The sequence below is a fragment of the Cherax quadricarinatus genome, chromosome 40, assembly GCF_038502225.1.
Source record: "Cherax quadricarinatus isolate ZL_2023a chromosome 40, ASM3850222v1, whole genome shotgun sequence".
Classification (NCBI taxonomy): domain Eukaryota; kingdom Metazoa; phylum Arthropoda; class Malacostraca; order Decapoda; family Parastacidae; genus Cherax; species Cherax quadricarinatus.
In genome coordinates, this window is record NC_091331.1 from 18,259,324 (window position 1) to 18,282,071 (window position 22,748).

Sequence of the window (22,748 nt, forward strand, 5' to 3'; positions counted from 1 at the left end):
AAGTCTGCTGCCCACCCCAGTATGTAATATTATAAAACACACATAACTGTCTTTAACTACAATGTCAGATCTTTAAGCAAACATAACGATGACCTCACAGCATTACTAAATTTCCTGCATGCCAGTATGTCCCTCATTACTCTCACCGAAACCTGGCTAAAGCCAGATACTACAGATGTCTATGCCATTCCTGGTTACACAGCCATACACAACTGTAGGCCAGATCAACAAGGGGGTTACACAGCTATATACTACTCAGACCAACTAGAATGTATCAATAATACTTGCACAAGGGATGAACATGGGGAATATATAATAGCTAAATTCAAATCCAAATACTACCTACAAAAACTTCTCACAGTGATAAACATCTACAGAGTACCACAGTCAAATATCAGTTGTTTTAGTGAAAACCTAAGAAGTATGATAACAGATGCACACATGAATAAAGATCACTTACTACTCTCAGGAGACTTCAATATAAATCTCCTGCAAGACCAGGACCCACATGTAACTGAATTCACAAACACTATGAGTAACTGCTTGTTGCTACCAACAATAACAAAACCTACAAGAATTACAGACTACTGTTTCCCTATTAGACCACATCTGGACCAACACCATATCCCCTTTAAAATCAAGCAAAATCACAGATAATACCACAGACCACTACCCTACCTTTCTCATAACCAATCTAGGTAAATTACCCTAAGACACTACTAAAGTAACCTTCCAGCTTCATAATGAGGCAGCCATTAATAACTTCACAGCAGCAATGACAAACATTGACTGGCAAACTGAGCTAGAAATCTATACAGACACTGACGAATGTATTAATAATTTTCTAAAAAAGACCCAATACCTCTATAACAAGCACTGCCCTAAAAAAAACTAAACAGATCACAGCTAAGAGACTGAACAGTCCCTGGCTAACACCCAGCATCCTTAAATCAATAAATATAAAGCGCCAATATGAAAAACAGTACAGAATGGGTCTCATAACCAGAGATCAAAAAAACGTTACTCATCTATCCTAACCAGCCTGATAAGAAGGGCAAAAAAACTGTATTATGAGAACAGATTATCCAACTTAAAAGGTGATATAAAAAAGACCTGGAAAACCCTATCTGAAATTCTAGGAACAAAAAAGATCAGGAAACAGAACAATCACACTAACAAAACCAGATGAACCCCTACTCCCACCTACTGAAACAGCAAACAGACTTAATGTTTTCTTCTCCACCATAGGAAAAACCTTGCGGGTAAAATCCCAAGCTCAAATACCCCACCCAATGACTACCTCACTGGCACCTACCCGAACACACTATTCCTAGCTCCGACCAACCCAACAGAAGTCTCACTTATTATCAACACACTATAGAACAAAACAGGAGATTTAAATACCTTACCACCCTTTATATAAAAAAAAGCTTCACAAGTGCTGTCACCAATCATTGCAACACTCTTTAAGAAATCCAGTGAATCCTCTACCTTCCCTACAGTTCTCAAAATAGCGAGGGTCACCACGATACATAAAGGAGGAGATCAAGCAGACTTGAATAACTATAGGCCAATATCCAACTTACACCCTCTATCTAAAATCTTTGAAAAACTAATTCATAAGAGAATCTATTCCTACCTCATCTCCCACAACATACTCAATCCCTGTCAGTTTGGGTTCAAGCCTAATAAGAATACAAATGATGCTATTATACACATGCTAACACAAATATACACTGCACTCGAGAAAAAAGAAGTCCCACTGGAGATCTTCATTGATTTACATAAAGCTTTCGACACAGTTGACCATGATTTGCTGCACATAAAATTTTCACACTATGGTATAAGAGGGCACTCCCTCAACTACCCAAAGTCATACCTTAGCAACAGAAGCCAATATGTGTACACAAATGTAGCAAACTCTTCCACACAGCCAATTGCAGTTGGTGTTCCACAGGGAAGTGTCCTTGGCCCTCTTCTCTTTCTCATTTACATAAATGACCTAACAAATGCATTGCAACTACTCATAGACACTACATACGTCTTCTCTCACCCAAGCCCAGTCATACTAGCCAATACTGTAAATACCAAATTACAGAAAATATCTACCTGGATGAGGACTAACAAACTTACTCTCAATATTGACAAAACCTACTACATTCAGTTTGGTAACAGAGCTACAGATGTTCCTCTTAACATAATGATAAACGGATCACCTATCATAAAGCTCACAGAGGGAAAATTCTTAGGAATCCACCTTGATAACAGACTCAAATTTCAAACACATGTACAACAAATTTCCAAGAAAATCTCCATGACCGTAGGAATACTATGGAAGATACGGTACTAAGTTCCACAGTCAGCCCTCCTAGCCTTATATCACTCACTCATTTACCCCTATCACACCTATGGAATTTGTGCATAGGGCTCAACAACAATAAACCATCTCAGACCATTAATTACCCAACAAAAGGCTGCAGTCAGAATGATAACAAATTCCCACTCCAGGCAGCATACTCCACCAATATTCAAAACTCTAAACTTACCTTACAAAACATCCATACTTATTATTGTGCCTACTACATACACAGAACACTAAACTTGGAAATAAACCCTCCCCTCAAACTTCTCCTTACCAACCTCAACAGAACACATGACCATAACACAAGGCACAGATCACTCTTTGATGTTCCCGGTGTCCATCTCACACTATGTAAAAACTCATTTCACATAAATGGCCTAAAAATCTGGAATTCATTACCTGTGAATATAAAAGAAATACTGTCTGTTTATCAAATTAAGACTCTTCTTAAAAACCACTTACTCAACCACAACTAAATAAATACTGAATAACTGAATCTCATAAATGTATAACCTGTGACCCTATCAAACTATGTTTTTTTTTTAATTACATTACCTAATAGAATACTCCATACTCTTGAATACACAGTAACTCATCTAATGACCATATGACCTGTTTCTGCACTACAAATCATTGATTTTACTCGATCTGATTTGATTATATTATACATTGTTATGCTACAAATTTGTACAACTTTAATGATTCTTATTTGAAATACTCATTTGTACTTCATGTTGTAATTTGTTTACTGTAATTTTTACCACTGAATATATCATTGCTTAGTTAATCTTAAGTTAATTTTAAGGCTGCCCATAATGCTCTGCATACAAGGGGCTTTTGACATGTACACCCAATCACTATATTTCTTTGTACAACTATGTATCATGTTTCTTTCTCATATACATAAATTACCTACCAAATGCATCACAACTACTCAAAACCACACTATTTACAGATGACACTACATACGTCTTCTCTCACCCGAGCCCAGTCACGCTAGCCAATACTGTAAATACCGAGTTACAGAAAATATCTACCTGGATGAGTACTAACAAACATACTCTAAACATTGACAAAACCTACTGCATTCAGTTTGGTAACAGCTACAGACGTCCCTCTTAACATAATGATAAACGGATCATCACCTATCACAAAATTCACAGAGGGAAAATTTTTAGGAATCCACCTCAATAATAGACTCAAATTTCAAACACATATACAACAAATTTCCAAAAAAATTTCCAAGACCGTAGGCATACTATCGACGATACGGTACTATGTTCCACAGTCAGCCCTCCTGGCCCTATATCACTCACTTATTTACCCCTATCTCACCTATGGAATTTGTGCATGGGGCTCAACAACAATAAACCATCTCAGACCATTAATTACCCAACAAAAGGCTGCAGTCAGAATGATAACAAATTCCCACTACAAGCAGCACACTCCACCAATATTCAAAACTCTAAACCTACTCACCATACAAAACATCCATACTTATTACTGCACCTACTACATTCACAGAACACTTAACTCTGATATAAACCCTCCCCTCAAATGTCTCCTTACCAACCTCAACAGAACATATGACCATAACACAAGGCACAGATCACTCTTTGATGTTCCTCGTGTCCATCTCACACTATGCAAAAACTCAATGCACATAAAAGGCCCTAAAATCTGGAATTCATTACCTGTGAATATAAAAGAAACACTGTGTGTTTATAAATTCAAGTCTCTTCTCAAAAATCACTTACTCACCCACAAGTAAATACTGAATAATTGTATCTCATAAATGTTTCTCATTATTGTATCTCATAAATGTCTCTCATTATTGTATCTCATAAATGTCTAACCTGTGACCAAATCAAACTTTATTTTTTAATTACATTACCTAACAGAATACTCCACTCTACTGAATGCTCAGCAACACAGTAAATGACCATATGACCTGTCTTTGTAATACTCATTTGTGCTAAATTGTTATCTGTTTACAATAATGTTTTTACCACTGAATATATCGTTGCTTAGTTAATCTTAAGTTAATTTTAAGCCTGCCTGTAATGCTCTGCATACTTTGGGGCTTTGGCATGTTGCACTGTAATAACTGTATTCCTTTGTACTTCACTGTATCATGTTCAGATTAATAAATAAATAAATGTCCAAATAAATAAATAAATGTCCAAATAAATAAATAAATAAATAAATAAATGTCCAAATAAATAAATAAATGTCCAAATAAATAAATAAATAAATAAATAAATGTCCAAATAAATAAATAAATAAAAAGAAAAAGGTACAACTGCATCAACTTTTTGTGGCTTGTAAACAACTACTAGAAATAGAAGCAGTACAATGATAGAAATGGAGTCTCTTATCTGTGTAAGTGGAATAGTAAGTAAGTTTATTCAGGTATACAAAAATAGTGACAGATCATCATACATAGCAGCATATGTGTAGAGAACCTAGAATAACCCAAAAGAGTTAGACAGAGTGACTTATTTCCATTGGGGTCCTTTTAATACCTTATTATTATACTATAAGGGATATAATATCTTAATATTTTACTATAAAGGATATATACTAGGAATAAGGTAAAAAGAGTTATTTACATTTACATGTGTGTTAGCTAAAAAAAATAAGAATTCATTCTCCTCCCTTTTTGTCACTACATTCATTAGCTACCTTTTGGCTCTCTTCTTGAATTGGTTCATGCTATGGCTAGCTTTGACATGTGCAGGCAATCTGTTCCATTCCTTTATTGCTGTGCAATAAAAGGTATTTGAAGCCTGGCCACTGGCTGTGGGTACTACAAAGTTGTGCTCTCTCCCTCTAGTACTATGATTGCTGCAGTTCAAAGCCTTGACAAAATTGGCAGCAAGATATTCTGGACACTGTTTGTGAGCAATTTTATAAACTTGATTTAACTTCAGTTGTTTTACTCTGTCTTCAATATTCAGCATATACAACTGCTGTAATTCATCCTGGCCTACATGTTCTCTTGGACCCACATCCAGGATGAATCTTACCATTTTGTTCTGGGTGATTTGCAGTTTATCTTCAGCTTTTTGCCAAGGCAGAGTACCATGAAGAGCAAGCATAGTCCATATGACATTGTATAAGGGCTAGACACAGGATCCTGCAAGCCTCAGTAGATAGACATTGTGCTTGTCTGTAGAGGAACTTCAGTCTGGCATTCACTTTCCTAACTACACTGTTCCCAATCAGTTCTCCTGACATGCATGGGTCAAAGGGGATTTCCAGATATTTTACTGAGGAAACTAAAGTGATGGGTTCCCCATTACACCGGACATTAAAATTATTTACCCTTCTTTCGTGCCAAAGAGTATGGCTTCTGCTTTCCCAAGGTGTAACGATAGTTTGTCTACTAACCATTTGCTGCAGGACTCCAGTTCCATTGTTATTACATAAGCTATATCTTGTGGGTCTTTACCTGGCACTAATAGAGCATTGTCATCAGCATACAGTAGGAATTTGCATTTGACACTGATGGGCATGTCATTTACATAACATAAGAATAATAAGGGACCCAGAATACTATCTTGGGGAACTCCACATGCTATTGGCAGGGGTTCTGATTCTGTTTTGTTGATTTTGACAATTTGTTTCCTATTGCTAAGACAGGACTGAAATCAGTCTATGGAACCTGTGCCAATACCCTGAAGTTTCTTACAAAGTATACTGTGGTTGACAGTATCGAAGGCCTTTTGCAAGTCTAAGGTTACCATTCCTATGAAGTTCCCTATCGACATTTTAGTTCTTATGTAATCCATCAAATACATATTCCTCTTAGCAAAGCAGCACTTCATACAAAAGCTTAGTCTCTCTTTATGGCAGTGAAAGAAAACGAGGTTCATGCAAAAACTGAAGAAACTTTTATTGCAAGCAATAGCTGGTTTGACTGTTTTAGAAATCAAATTCAATTGCATAATTTGGCCTCTGGACCCTTTCAGGGTCCAGAGGCCAAATTTCAAAGTGCACACCAGGGTCCAAGAATTTAAAAAAAAAAAAATTGTTATTTTTTCTTTTGAAATGGTAGAGAATCTTTTTCTGAAGGTAATAAAACAAAAAGTACGAAATTTTATGGAAAATTGACGAAATTATGCTCCCGCGAGTTTTGATGTGTCAGCGATATTTACGAATCTGGGATTTTGCCGACTTTGACTCCCATTTTAGGCCAATCACATTATTCCAGTCGACCAAATTCTTAGCTATTTCACTAGAATTACTTCTATTCTATCGACTGAGCAAAAGAAATCGCCAAGTCAACTGTTTCAACTACAAAATAAAGTGATCAGAAATTGGTAATTTGGCCAATTTAACACAAAGTTCAAAATATTCCAATTTCAAAACAGGGTCCAGAATAAACAATGTAGGTATTCCTGGCACTAAACTAACATTTCCTCTGTTCATTAGTACGTTTTGAGGCTTTACAAGTGAATTCCATTTTGATTTTTTATTCACATAACGAATTTTTATTCAAACCAAAAAATAGAAGATTTACTGTTATGCAATATTGTAATAATTGTATAAATATTATCACCACATTTCTGAATGTATATTAGACCCACCAGCTGGCGTGTATTAGATGTGTGAGGTTGTTTGTTTACTCTTGAACATCGGCAAAAATTTAACATTTCCTCTACTTTGAGCTCAGTTTCAAGCCATTTCCAGTACTAAAACCAATCAAAATCATCTCTATTTCTGTAATATGTCTTCCATTCTATCAAATGAGACCAGGAAATCGCAAATACAACTATAAAAAACATACGAAAAAACACTGCACAGTCGCTGTTTTAATCGAAAATCACGGTCTCAGTTTTTTTCTCTCATTATACACTGTGTGCTGCAGGTTTTGTTTTATGTGGTGCACACATACCACATATATGTATTCTCTCATATCTAGTCCCAAATTTACCACTCACAGCTTATCAGAGTGAGCTGAGCTCATGACGTAGATCTACGGTTTGGACCCTGAACGTAAAGCCATATATCTACGGCACGGACCCTGAAAGGGTTAAAATTCCTGGCGAGTCTACCAATGCAGATAAAGCTGCTGCTTCTAAGTATCCCAATACAGTGGACCCCTGGTTTACGATATTTTTTTCATTCCAGAAGTATGTTCAGGTGCCAGTACTGACCGAATTTGTTCCCCTAAGGAATATTGTGAATTAGATTAGTCCATTTCAGACCCCCAAACATACACGTACAAACACACTTACATAAATACACTTACATAATTGGTCGCATTGGGAGGTGATCGTAAAGCAGGGGTCCACTGTATTTTGAAGAAAATAATGGAAAATGGTTGATACACAGACACTGGAAGGCAGCTTGGTTTCAATGAGCTGGACTATATAAATGTCTGTGACTTTCTTGAATAACACTATGAAGAAATTACTGACGGAATGATGACCTTCTTAGTTTATATCAACAACATGCATTTGAAGAAGCTGACAATACTGATGAAGAATTAGACAATGTGCAAATGAAGGAGTTCACCATCAAAGAATACAAAAGAATATTTCAAACTCTGGAAGCCATAAAAGAAAAAGTTATGAATGCTTACCCCAACGTCAAACCAGAGCATGCAAGCCCGCCTAGATATGAACAAAGTTTTCAACAACTACAAGCACATGTATGAAGATCAAAAGAGAAAACAAGTTCGGTCTAGCCCGCTTAAATATTGTAATATGATGTAATAATGTTTTTGTTGTTTAGTATATAAGAAAACTTGAATAAGAAATACATTTTTATTATCCTTTTGTAATACATATACAGTGGTACCCCGAGTTTCGAACAGCTCCCAACTCAAACAATTGTGCAAGTGTATTATTGTAAGTGCTTTTGTAAGTGTATTTTTGGGGGTCTGAAACAGACTAATCTAATTTACATTATTCCTTATGGGAACAAATTTGTTCAGTAACGGCCCTCGAACAGCCTTCTGGAATGAATCATGGCCGAAACTCGGGGTACCACTGTACAGTGGACCCTTGGTTTTCGTGTTTAATCCATTCCAGAGCCATCAGCAAAAACTGAAATTGACCAAAACCAAAACCATTTTCCCCATCCATAAGAAATAATGTAAATGGAATTAATCCATTCCAGACACCCAGAAGTATCAACAAAAAAAAAATTTTTTACCTTATAGGTAGTTACATGCACAAAAGAACGAACATTACACATGACACTTACCTTTACTGAAGGTTGTTGTTGCTGAAAGGAAGACAGGGAGGAGGGAAGAGGGAAGATAGGTTATTGTTTGGAAGGGAATCCCCCTCCAAAAGGACTCTAGGTACCAAGTCCTTATCTGGGGTCACTTCCCTCCTTTGTTTTTAATGCTACTAGGACCAGCTTGAGAGTCACTGGACCCCTGTTCCACAAAACATCTGTCCAGATAGGTCTGTTTCTGGTGTCTCTAAGATTTGCTTAAAATGGGACATGGCATTGTTATTGTAAAAGTCACCAGCAACAGCTTTCTCAGGGTGATGTTGCTCCACAAATGAAGGCACTTTAGTCCACACTGCACAAATCTCCTTAATCTTTGAAGAAGGCACCTTCTTCCATCTCGCTTCCTCCTCCTCTGAAGCAATTTCCTTAGCTGTGGTCTGTTGCTGTTGCAGATGAAGCTCTTGCAGCTCATCAGTGGTTAGCTCTTCATTGTGGTCCTCCACCAACTGTTTCACATCCTGGCCACTCACACCTAACCCCATGGAATTCCCCAATGCCACAATTGATTGCACAACAGGTGTAGAGTTGATAGGGTCAGCCTCAAAACCCTTCAAAATCCTTCTTTTGGACACAATCTGGCCACAATTTTCCCTAAGCAGAGTTCATCGTCCTGAAGTCACTCCCTGCCAAGCCTTATCTATAAGGCCTATGCAGTGGAAGAAACTGAAGTGATTCTTCCAGAACTCTCTTAGGATCAATTCAAAGTCCAAGGTTATGTCAAAGCACCATTGAAACATTGCTTTGGTGTACAGTTTTTTGAAGTTGGCAATGATCTGCTGGTCCACGGGCTGGAGGAGAAGAGTGGTGTTAGGAAGCAAGAACTTCACTGTTACAAAACCGAATTCCTTAGACAACTGGTCTTCTAAGTCTGGAGGATGAGCAGGAGCATTGTCCATTAACAGGAGGCACTGGAGTGGCAATTTATTATCCAGGAGGTATTTCTTCACACTCGGGCCAAACACTTCGTTGAACCATTCCAGGAAAATTTCCCTAGTGGCCCATGCCCTACTGTTAGCCTTCCACATCACACACAATTTACTTTTGACAACACTGTTTTTCTTGAACACTCTGGGATTTTCAGAATGATACACCAGTAAAGGCTTCACTTTGAAATCCCCACTAGCATTACCACACAACACGAGTGTTAGCCTGTCTTTCATAGGCGTGTGTCCTGGGAGTGCCTTTTGCTCCTGCATAATGTAGGTCCTCTTTGGTACAGTGGACCCCCGCCTTACGATATTAATCCGTTCCTGAGAGCTCATCGTAAGCCGAAATTATCGTTAGCTGAATTAATTTTCCCCATAAGAAATAATGGAAATCAAATTAATCCGTTCCTGACACCCCAAAGTATGAAAATTTTTTTTTTATCACATGAAATATTAATTTTAATACACACAAACTGAAGAAGACATGCACAATTACTACTCTACTAAGAATAGAATACATGACACTAACCTTTATTGAAGATCTGGTGATGATTGATGGGATGGGAGGATGGGAGAGTGTGGAAGTTATTGTTTAGAAGGGGAATCCCCTTCCATTAGGACTTGAGGTAGCAAGTCCTTTTCCAGGGTTACTTTCCTTCTTCTTTCAATGCCACTAGGACCAGCTTGAGTCACTGGACCTCTGTCGCACAACAAATATGTCCATAGAGCTCTGTACCTCCCGTTCCTTTAAGACTTTCCTAAAATGGGCCATAACATTGTCATTGTACAGGTTGCCAACACAGCTTGCAGTAGCTGTGTCAGGGTGATTTTCATCCATAAAGGTTTGCAGTTCAACCCACTTTGCACACATTTCCTTAATTTCTTTTTTCAATTCCATACTAATTCTCGCCCTTTTTACCACAGTGATGGCACTAGAAGCTTTCTTGGGGTCAAAGGTGACTTATTTTGCAGTTACAAGCACTAAAAACACCGGGATAATGTGAAATGTACCGAATGTATGCATAGATGCGACCGCACTGGCTGGCTTGTAAACACTGGCGCTGAGGCCATACATGGGATGCATCCCAGACGAATCATGTAAGGTGAGTTTTTTATCGTTGAGGCGAGGCAAAATTTTTGCGTTCAAATGCTTCGTATGGCGGATTTAACGTAACCCGATGCGTTCATAAGGCGGGGGTCCACTGTATTTTCTTCCAAAACAGGCCTGTTTCATCACAACTGAACACTTGTTGGGGTTGGAATTTTTCAGCCTCTACATTACATTTGAATTCTTGCACGATTTTTTTCAGCTGCTTGTTTGTCTGAACTGACACCCTCACTGTGCCTTACAACACTGTGTATGCCACTTCACTTCTTGACTTTTTCATACCAGCCTTTGTGGGCTTAAATTCACCTACATCAGCAATTGTTTCAGGCAGTTTCTTGATGAGGTCATCATGCAACTGCCTTGCCTTTTCACAAATAATAGACTGTACAACACTATCTCCTGCTAACTCTTTCTCTCTGATGCACACCAACAACAATTTCTCTACTTCTTCAATTGTCTGGGATCTCTGTTTGGTTATCGCATTCACCCCTTTCACAACATCAGCTTCCATGATTTCTTTTCTCTTTGTCACAATGGAGCTGATTGCTGATGGCAACTTCCCATACATCCTGCCGAGTTCAGCAATGCGTATGCCACTATCATATTTTCTTAAGATTTCTTGTTTCAGTTCTACAGTGTTCCTCACTTTCTTTATCAAAGCACTGGCACTAGGAGCCTTCTTAGGGGCCATGGTCACTTATTTACCAGTCACTCACAATAAACAAGTGGCAAAAACAATGGATTATTACGAAATGTTTCGTATGACCTGGCAGGATATGTTCACTCACCGAGAAACAACGCTACACTGGCTGAGAACAGTGTGGGAGGCGGCTTTGCCTGCATGCTCAGCACTGGACAGGTTCTGTATGATCAACGAAAACGGAGGTAAGTGACAAAAACGGAACCAAAAAACGAAGAAAAAAGTCAGCCAAAACAGAAATTGGCAATAATGGAGATCGACGAAAACAGAGGGTCCACCGTATTAAAAAATTTCATTGCATACCGTATTTTCATTGGGGGTGGCACCAATTACCGTACTTTGTGTTATAACGGCTTCGAATTTCATCAATTCGTTTAATATGCTCACTTAGCAGGATTCATTATTCATACAAATCGAGGCTTTGCTGTACCTGTATTTATATTATTCTTGTGTAGTGGATCATTTCTTATTTTTACTGAGAGAATTTGGTTAATAAATTTGAGTTAGGGAAACTTACTTAGTTGAATTTTATGTTTTTTCCTGAATTATATTTTTATCAAATCTATTTTATTATTATTTTTTTTATGCAACCATTGAGTTTTTATTCTTTATGTACAAATCAGTCAGGAAATATAGATTTTTAATGTCACAAATGTGTGTCCTATTAATCTTGTTTAAAAGATAATAATAAATACAAAAAAAATGTTCCAAGTAAACCCTTTTACTGTTAGCACACCCTAAATTGAAACTACTTAAAAAATAATAGATTCTTTTTTTCTAAAGGTAATGACACCAACTAAATCAAATTTGATGCATAATGCTAATGGCATAACATGGGTGCAAAATTGGAGAATATGGAGAACTTTATGCAATTTCACTCAATTTAAACCCAATTCCTTGCCATTTTGCTAGTATACCTTCTCTATCCAGAGATAGCAAGAGACTAAACATTCAACCATCAGAACTACCCTATTTAAGCACCAAGAAGTCTGTAATTTGACAAATTTTAAACTATTTCAAGAAATTGCAATTTAGTTCTTTCACTGTCTCCCATGCAGATCTACATCACTGAAACCAGTGTCATTCACGTAGATCTATGTTTTAAGTACAGCTTCCTCAAATATATCCGAATGGTAAATTTTGGCTGGCCTAGACATAAGGGAATGGGTCGGTGTTGTGGGTGTGCATAAAAAAAAAAAAAAAAAAAAAAATTGTTTGGTTTAAAATAGCAACTCTGAGGTGTTTTCTTTGGTAGTATTTTACTGGCTATTTACTTGGTATTAATTGATATTGTTCCAAGTGTTAGAAACATTAAAGTTTTGATATTTGATAATATTCCTGTCTGTGTTATGAGCTTTTATTAGGTTTGCTTCAATTATTGGGAGGGCCTAAACCATGACAAACATTTTTGGTTATATATGAATTTCATTTATCCAAGAAATAGGGTAAAACTTTGATTTCTTGTGTGATGATGGATTAAAAATGGAGGGCAAGTATTATATATGAGTGGCCTGGAGACATGATTAATGAACAGATGATTGGTTGCTTTAGTAGCTGGAATGCCTACAGCGTTCATTTTGAACTTCGTCGAAAGTTCAGTTTTTTTAATTTTACGTAAAACTCTCCAAATTACTGACTGGGTAGTTCTGATAGTTGAATAGAATGAAAGGCACAGCAGCAAAATAGCTAGGAAGTGGGTCAAATTGAGCACTGAAATTGGCTTAAAATAGGACTCCAATTGGGCAAAACTGCCAGTGAGTAAATTGTGCCCAGACCATCAACTTCGTGCCAGTGTAATTCCTTAAGTTTTCCATCAAATTTTGCACTTTTGGTGTCATTACCTTCAGAAAAAAAAATTCTTTACCATTTATTAAGATATTTATCTTTTTAAATCTCGATACTGTCAGCACTTTCAATTCCAGGATTCGTGATAGTGAAAGGGTTAAAAACAGAATCAGAAACAAATACTGAGGGTATTCTAGACAATAAAGCAACCTTCCCTCTGTTCATTAATCATGTCCCCTGGCCTCTCCTCTACAACATTTATTCTCTACAGTGGAACCTCAGTTTTCGTTTGCCCTGGTTTTCATCGGATTCAGTTTTCGAAGACTTTTTTCGTCAAAATTTTGTCCCAGTTTTTGTTCATCACCTCTGTTTTCATCGAGCTGACAGTGGTCCGCCATACTGAATGTGTCCAACTGTGCTCACACAAAGCATCCCACACATTCTGAGTCAGTCTGGCTTCATTTCTCATCAGTAGAGGGTGGTGGTAGAGGGTGGTAGTGATGGTGGTAGAGGGTGGTAGTGATGATGGTAGAGATAATTTCTCCTCCCTCTCCCCTCCTCACCATCTTCCATACACCAACGAGTCTTCAATAAAGGTAAAAGTGATGTTAAATGTTCATTTATCCATTTCATTAGTCTTTTATATCTAATGACCATATGAACTACAGTGGACCCCTAGTTATCGGCTGTAATCCATTCCAGAAGGTCGGCCGAAAACTGAATTAATATTTCCCATAAGAATTAATGGAGATACAATTAATCCGTTCCAGGCAAAAATATTCACAAAAAAATAATTTTTTTAACAATTATGTAAGTATTACATACCTTTATTGAAGGCTAATGCTGGCTTCTGGAAGATAGGGAAGAAGAAAGAGGGAGGAGTTAGTGTTTGGAAGGAGAATCCCCCTCCATAAAGACTTAAGGTAGCAAAGCCTTCTCTGGGGTTACTTCCTTTCTTTGTCTTCTGATGCCACTAGGACCAGCTTGAGAGTCACTGGACCCCTGTCTCACAAAATAACTGTCCAGAGTGCTCTGTTTCTGGCGTCTCTTTAAGATTTCCCTGAAGTGGGACAGGGTTTTGTCACTAAACATGGTGCAGATATGGCTTGTTTCAGCTTTGTCAGGGTGGTGTTTCTCTACAAACGCTTGCAACCTAGTCCACATTGCACACACCTCTTTAATCTCTGAAGCAGGCACCTCCTTCACTCCCTCTTCCTCCTCCTCTGAAGCAAGTTCCTCAGCTGCAGTCTGTTGCTGTTCAAGTTGAAGCTCTTGCAGCTCTTCAGTAGTTAGATCTTCCTTGTGGTCCTCCACCAACTCTTCCACATCCTCGCCACTCACCTCCAATCCCAGGGACTTCCCGAGTGCCACAATAGAGTCCACAGGGTCGTCAGGGTCAGCCTCAAACCCTTCAAAATCTCTCTCTTGGACAGAATCTGGCCACAGTTTTCTCCAAGCAGAGTTCAAAGTCCTGGAAGTCACTCCCCCCCCCAAGCCTTACCTATAAGGCTTATGCAATGGAGGATAGTGAAGTGATTCCTCCAGAACTCTCTTAGGGTCAACTGAGTGTCCGAGGTCACTTAAAAGCACTTTTGAAATGCTGCTTTTGTGTAGAGTTTTTTGAAGTAAGAAATGATCTGCTGGTCCATCGGCTGGAGGAGAAGAGTGGTGTTAGGAGGCAAGAATTTCACTTTTATAAAACTGAAGTCCCTAAACACTTGGTCTTCCAAGTCTGGAGGATGTGCAGGAGCACTGTCCAGTACCAGGAGGCACTTGAGTGGCAATTTCTTTTCCAGGAGGTATTTTTTCACACTTGGGCCAAACACATCATTAACCCACTTTTTGAAAATTTGCCTTGTGACCCATGCCTTATGATTAGCTTTCCACATCACACACAATCTATTCTTCATGACATTGTTTTCCTTGAACACTCTGGGATTTCCTGAGTCATACACAGGTAAAGGCTTCACTTTGAAATCCCCACTAGCATTACCACACAATAAAAGAGTAAGCCTGTCTTTCATAGGCTTGTGTCCTGGTAGTGCCTTTTCCTCCTGGGTAATGTAGGTCCTGTTTGGCATTTTCTTCCAAAACAGGCCTGTGTTGTCACAATTGAACACTTGTTGGGGTTTGAATCCTTCAGCCTCTATGTACCCCTGGAATTCCTGCATGGATTTTTCAGCCACACATTTGTCAGAACTTGCAGCCTCACCATGCCTTACAACACTATGTATGCCACTATGCTTCTTAAATCTATCAAACCATCCTTTGCTGGCCATAAATTCACAAACTGCAGCACATGTTCCAGGCATTTTCTTTGCAAGATCCTCATGCAACTGCCTTGCCTTCTCATAAATAATTGACTCCACAACACTGTCTCCCACTAATTCTTTTTCCTTAATCCACAATAATAATAACTTTTCCATCTCTTCCATTATTGGTGGCCTTTGTTTAGTTAGAAAAGTTACTCCTTTTGCAACATTAGCATCTTTAATTTGTTCTTTCTTTGCCAGGATGGATGTAATTGATTTATTTATTCTTGCTGTACATCCTGGCAAGTTCCACCACCTTCATACCACTCTCAAACTTTTCTATCACTTCACGTTTAAATTCCATGGTGTTTCTCACTTTCTTTACCACAGGAACTTTCTTTGGAGCATGGTTACTTATTTCACAGTTGCACTGCAAAAAAAAAAAAACACTAAAAACAATGGAAAACAAGCAAAAATGTTTGGATGTATGAGCAGAAGCTTCCTCAGCCACCGAGAGACAAAGCCAAACTGACGCGCAAGCGGCCCCAGCCGGTGGATGGACACGTCCCAAACAGCCAATAACCAGGTGCTGAAAAATTGGCTGATAACCAAGTTGGCCAATAACAGAACCCGCCGATAACCTGGGGTCCACTGTATATATTATTGCCTTACTATTCTTAACTTAATCTTTAAGTTTGCCCGAAATGCTCAGCATACAGAGGGGCTTTTGGCATGTACACCCAACTATTATATTCCTCTGTACAACCATGTAATTTGTCTAAATAAAAAAATCTAAATCTAAAAAAAAAAAAAAATCTATATTTTTTTGCTAATACTTTTGGGTGTCTGGAACAGATTAATTGGATTTACATTATTTCTTATGGGAAATATTGCTTCAGTTTTCGTCGAATTCAGTTTTCATCAGACTTTCTGGAATGAATTAGTGACGAAAACCAAGGTTCCACTCTATTTCAAATCCATCATCCAATCCAATCCACAAAAAGTTGACATTTTTTTCCTGTTTCTCAGCTTATAAACCATAACCGAAAGTGCATGCTCATGGGTCAGGCCATCAAATAATTGAAACAAATTTTGTAAAATTCCATAAAACAGTATGGGAAGATTACTCTTCCCAATGAATATCACCAAAAATTTACCATTTCTGCCATTCTGAAGCCTATTTTTGGCCACTTTCTGTCTGAAACTGACCAAAATCTTCTCCACTACATGCTCTTGTTCTTTCTATTGACACTAAGAAACAGCCAATAATACCACAAAAACCACCCTAAAAATGCCAAATTCACTACGTTAACATAAACGCAGGGTCATAGGTTAGCTGTTCCAATCACGTACTGCACAAGGCAGGATTTTTTACATTGCTCACACCTACCACACAGATCCAGTCTCTCATGTCTAGGCAGAAAAGTTGCTGCGTGAATGATTGATACCACTGATGTAGATTTACATGACTGACATTGAAAAGGTTAAATCTGACAGTTATCTGAACTTTGTTATTCTCTCCCATTTCTTAAAAATACATTTAATGATGTACGTAGTTGATCATCTCACCACTTGGATGACTCGAACACAAGGCAAGCCAGTTCTAAAACTTACAATTGTGTCATTACAATTTTGCAAGCCACTGGGTTGATTATTATGTTCATAGAAAAGACTACTGGGTTCATACAGCATTTCAGAACATGCAAGTGTTATCAATGAAAAGAATCATCACTGTCAGAAAGGAAAGCCATCTTAATTCAAACCAGTAGTATTTCCACTGGTTACAAGATCAAATGGCCTACTACATTACTGTATTATGAAAAATCAATCTGTTATATAACACTTTTAATCTACCTTATGTAAGTGGTGAAAACAATAAAAAAAAACGTTACAAGTCAACCTATTCTATGAAGGATAAACAATCACAATGAACTTACAGTTTGGAAGTGGATTTTAAAGAATGTTTTAGTCTGTCCTAGACCATTATCAAGTCTTAAGTATCTTGTGGCTATATACTGATCAGGACCAATAGAAAATTTCTCTAGTTTCCATTTCCAATTCTTTGGGGGAATTGTAAACCATTCAACTGAATTTTAACAAATATTTGTTCTATAACAATAAACATTATGGTGGATATTTGTCCACTTTGTTTTACATACTCTTAGCAATATCTTGTATCATTATTGTCTACATGGTCACAGCACCAGCCACCCCATAATCAAGACATCAAACAAAAATTAAAACTTCAACAAAACTTAACAAAGAAGATACTCAGTACCGTTTATGCACTGTCATCGGTCCTTCCACTGGTCTGAAACAAATATATATTTCCAAAATATTAATACCTACCATAATGCAGTGAAATCACATTACCCCTAAACCCAAACTGCAACTACTAAAGTCTACAATAATTTAAAGTTTAATAAGAATTTATAAAAAATAAGTTTTTATATTACTATACAGTAAGTAGCCCACCTACAACATTAATTATTTTCTGAAATTGTTCGTAAGTCCACTGCTCTGAACTCTAAACCTATTTTCCCAGACATATCCATGTTATAATCAGAGATGCATTCCCAAGCCATAATATTCCATACTTAATTTCATCTTTATTTTTACCACCAAAGAATATATACCCAAGTAAGTTTTCGTTTAGGCATCATATAATTTTAAATTTTTACAGTGGTTTTGTACTAAATTACGTCAATAAAATCAGAGTGATTTATTTCCACTGTGGTCTCTGACCTAACATTTAACATTGCTCCTTTTTGCCTATAAACAGTATTAAACACTGTTTTGTGCTTAATACTATTTATGTAATAACACAGTATGCAGAACAGTACTATATAAAGGTGTTGAGACCGGCGGAAGTTGAACGGTCTCAGTGGCTGTCATGTACAACTGTCATTGAGGATAGGGTTACTCATGTAGTTCTATGACATGAGCTCATCTCACTCAGATAAGCCCTGAGCGGTAAATTTTGGCCTAGATATGAGAGAAAGGGTCTGCATGGTGAGTGTGCACAGTATAAAAAAAAAATTCTGCTCCATGCAGTGCATAATGAGAAGAACAAAACGGCCATTTTATGGTTTAAAAATAGCAATTTTGAGGTGTTTTCTCAGATAGGTTTTATGGTTTTATTGGCTGTTATTTGATATCAGTTGATAGAACAGAAAACATACTACTGAAATAAGAAATTATTTTGGTTAGTTTCAGGACTGCAACTAGCTTAAAACTGAGCTCAAAGCAGCAGAAATATTCCTCTGAAGATGTGTGTGTAAGCACATGAAAGCACTCAGGTTTTATTTCCTATTTTCACTGTCATATTTTTCACATTTTCACTCACACTCACCTAAATAAGTATGTATAAAATTACTCAAATTGTTACTGCCTTATTAACCCTTCAACGGTCCAAACGTATATATACGTTTTTTCAACATCTGAAAGTATGTAAAAAAAACTTTTATCTACATTTTTTTTTGTTATATTTGAAAATATGTAAAAAAAAATAGATCTACTTTTGGAGCATTATGAATTTGAACGTCGATCTGTTTGGACCGTTTAAGGGTTAATCTTAAGTTAGTCTTAAGTTTGCCCAAAATACTGTGCACATTGAGGGGGTTTTCTGCATGCACATCTAAATGTCATTCACATTTGTACATTGTATCATGCTGAAATAAATTATTATTATTATTATTTCCAGTTATTCCTTTATAACGCACTTGGTGTGCTATTACATCATGACTGCAAGTGTTGAAATCTTTTGCAAAGTCAATCATCCAGAGCATCCAAGACCATGTCATAGTGGTCCAGTAGTTGTGAAAGGCAGGAGCGACGTGCTCTAAACCTATGTTGCCCTGGGTTGCGCAAGTGATGGATATCTAAGTGGATGGTGATCTCACTTAATAGAACCCTTTCAAAGATTTTTACAATGTGATACATTAGTGCTATCGGTTTGTAATTTTTTTGCAATTGTTTTACTGCTATCTTTGTGGAGTGGCGCTATGTCTGTTCTTTTTAGTAACTGTGGGATAACCTGTGTCCACACTCCCTCTCCACAGAATGCTAAAGGCACGTGAAAGGGATTTCTTGCAGTTCTTGATAACCATGGAGTTCCACAAATTTGGGTCTGGGATGGACTGCATGGGCATGTCATTTATTACCTTTTCATAATCCTGTGGTGTTTAATATCAAAAATTCTTGAATTAACCAAATTTTGAGTCTCGGTCATAAAAAATTCATTTAGACTGTCAACCCTTAGTCTGATTAAAAGCTCACTAAATGCTGAGTCATACTGGGACTTCAGTATCTCACTCATTTATTTGCTGTCATCTGTGTAAATCCCATCTCATTTAACGCTTTCATTATCCAGATCCCTGATCTGAAACTTCTCCACACTGTCCAAGAATTTAAAACACAAAAAAATTTTTATTTTTTCTTATAAAATGGTAGAGAATCTTTTTCTGAAGGTAATAAAACAAAAAGTATGAAATTTGAAGGAAAATTAATGAAATTACACCTTTGCAAATTTTGCTGCATCAGCGATATTTATGCATAGGCGATTTTGCCCACTTTGAGTCCTATTTTAGGTCAATTACAATGTTCCAGTCTACCAAATTCTTTGCTATTTTGCTAGTATGTCTTCCATTTTATTGACTGAGCACAAGAAATTGTCCAATCAACTATTTCAACTACCCAATAAAGTGACAAGAAATTGGTAATCTGGTCAATTTCACACAAATTTCAAAACAGGGTTCAGAATAAACAATGCAGGCATTCCTAGCAGTAAAGTAACATTTCCTATGTTTATTAGTTACATTCCCAGGCTTTACAGATGAATTCCATTCCCATTTTTTATTTACACAAAGAATTTTTATTCACACAAAAAAATAGAAGATATACTGTTGTGCAATACTGCAATAAACGTATAAATAATATCAGCGCATTCGTGAGAGCATATCAGACCTACCAGTTGGATGTGTATTGGATGAGTGACATGACTTGTTTACTCTTGAATATCAGCAAAAACTGAACATTTCTACTACTCTGAGCTCAATTTCAAGCTTATTTTCAATCCTGAAAGCAACTAGGTGAGTACAAATAGGAAGCATGTCTGTCTGGCGCTCAGCAGACGGAGGATCAAGCCTCCACAACGTCATGCGCTGAATGATCCCCATGGATTTAGCGCTTAACATAAATTATTAAAAAAAAAATATTATTCAATCCTGAAACCAATCAAAATCTTCTCTAATTCTGTAATGTATCTTCCATTCTATCAAATGTGATCAAGAAACTGTGAATGCAACCATAAAAACCATTTGAAAATACACCATAAAGTCACTGTTTTAAATAAACAACATGATTGCAGTTTTTTTCATTATACACTGCGTGCTGAGGGATGTCATACCTTTTAGGCAGAGTCAAACAAGCAGAATTGCCATACAGATAGATTTTTTATATCTCTCATACACTGACAGAAACATTTTTGTGACTTAAAATAGTATATAAACATACAATAGACCCTCAGTTAACTCGGATAGCACCAAAATCGGATAACGCCTCGCTTTGGCGTGAAAAAATTGGCTCAGATAACACCTAAAAACTCGGTTAGGAGCTTTCATCCCGAACAAGTCAGCACGGCTGCCTGAGTGGGCCCAGCCACTCACTCCGTGTACCATTGTTTACAAAGCCAGTGAGGATGATTCCACGTGTACATGCAGAGGCGTTGTAAGGGGGGGCGCCCCGGGTGACACCATTTAGGGGGTGACACCATAGAGCCTCTAAAGATGGTAACACTAATGACCAAAACCATGCTGTAGCAACCTAAGAGAAAAAATTTTCGTTTCCATATAGCCTGTTATAGGATTACATAGTACAAATAGGTCTATATAGGGAAAATCACTGATTTTGATGATGTGATAGATGATTTTGCAGGACTGAAGGCAAGGAAATGAAATATCAGATTCTTTGAGATGTTACCTGACTCAAGGTTAAATCGGAACTAGTGTTTTTCTTTATTTTTCAAGTTTTTTTTTTTCATTGTTGAAGATGAACAAATGTAGGATCTGTTGCCTATATTAGATATTATACTCAAAGTGGTATTAAAGTTTATATTTCCTCATTATTACTACAATTATTTATTTTATTATTAATAAAGTTCGGTTTATGGTCTTTAAACGTTCTCATTGCTAAACATTAGTCACTGGGCATGCAACAGTGAAGTAACTGGAGTTTACTACCCCTATTCCCCCGCCCTTGGATTTCATGGGGGTGACACCAAAGATGCCGCCCTGGGTGACACCAATGATTCTGCCCTTGGTGACACCAACTCTAGCAACGCCTCTGTGTACATGAGATATATTTTGTATTATTCCATTGTTTTTGGTGCTTGTAACTGCTAAATAAGCCACCATGGGCTCCAAGAAAGCTTCAAGTGCCAGCCCTATGGTAAAGAATGTGAGAAACACATATAATTTAAGAAAAAGTTTGTAGAAAAATACGAAAGTGGTGGTGGTAGAGGGTGGTAGTGATGGTGGTAAAGGGTGGTAGTGATGGTGGTAGAGGGTGGTAGTGATGGTGGTAGAGGGTGGTAGTGATGGTGGTAGAGGGTGGTACTGATGGTGGTAAAGGGTGGTAGTAATGGTGGTTGAGGGTGGTAGTGATGGTGGTAGAGGATGGTAGTGATGGTGGCAGAAGGTGGTAGTGATGGTGGTAGAGGGTGGTAGTGATGGTGGCAGAGGGTGGTAGCAATGGTGGTAGAGGGTGGTAGTGGTTGTGATGGTGGTATGGTATGATAAGGCATGGTGAGGCTCCCAGTTCTGACAAAAAAGCGACTGAAAAATATGTGCAGGACTTTAACCCTTTGACTGTTTTCGACGTATAAATACGTCTTACGAGCCAATGTTTCTGACGTATATATACTCAATAATTCTAGCGGCTTCAAATCAAGTGGGAGAAAGCTGGTAGGCCCACATGTGAGAGAATGGGTCTGTGTGGTCAGTGTGCACCACATAAAAAAAATCCTGCAGCACACATTGCGTAATGAGAAAAAAAAAACTCTGATCGTTTTTTTGGAATAAAACGCCGACTTTGAGGTGTATTTTCGTATAGTATTTATCGTTGTATTCGCGTTTTCATGGTCTTAGGTGATAAAATGGAAAACATATTACAGAAATAGAGATGATTTTCATTACTTTTACGATGAAAACGACCTTGAAACTGAGCTCAAAGTAGCGGAAATGTTCGATTTTTACCAATGTTCAAGAGTACATAAATCACACCACACGTCCAATACACGTCAACTGGGGAGTCTAATATTCTTTCACTAGTGCACTGATATTATTTATACCATTTTTACAATAAT

At 37.5% G+C, this 22,748-nt stretch overlaps 1 protein-coding gene across 7 annotated transcripts in view; it reads right to left on the reverse strand.

The window, feature by feature from the left end:
- Positions 1-22,748, reverse strand: part of LOC128706492 (eukaryotic elongation factor 2 kinase) — a gene marked incomplete at its 3' end in the record, with an annotated part of 256,511 nt that overhangs the window by 174,527 nt on the left and 59,236 nt on the right. For 4 of the 7 annotated variants that reach the window (XM_070092758.1, XM_070092759.1, XM_070092757.1 and 1 more), the window contains 1 exon segment: positions 17,664-17,696. In XM_070092758.1, the coding sequence (XP_069948859.1) occupies positions 17,664-17,696 (33 nt within the window). 7 annotated transcript variants of the gene reach the window in all.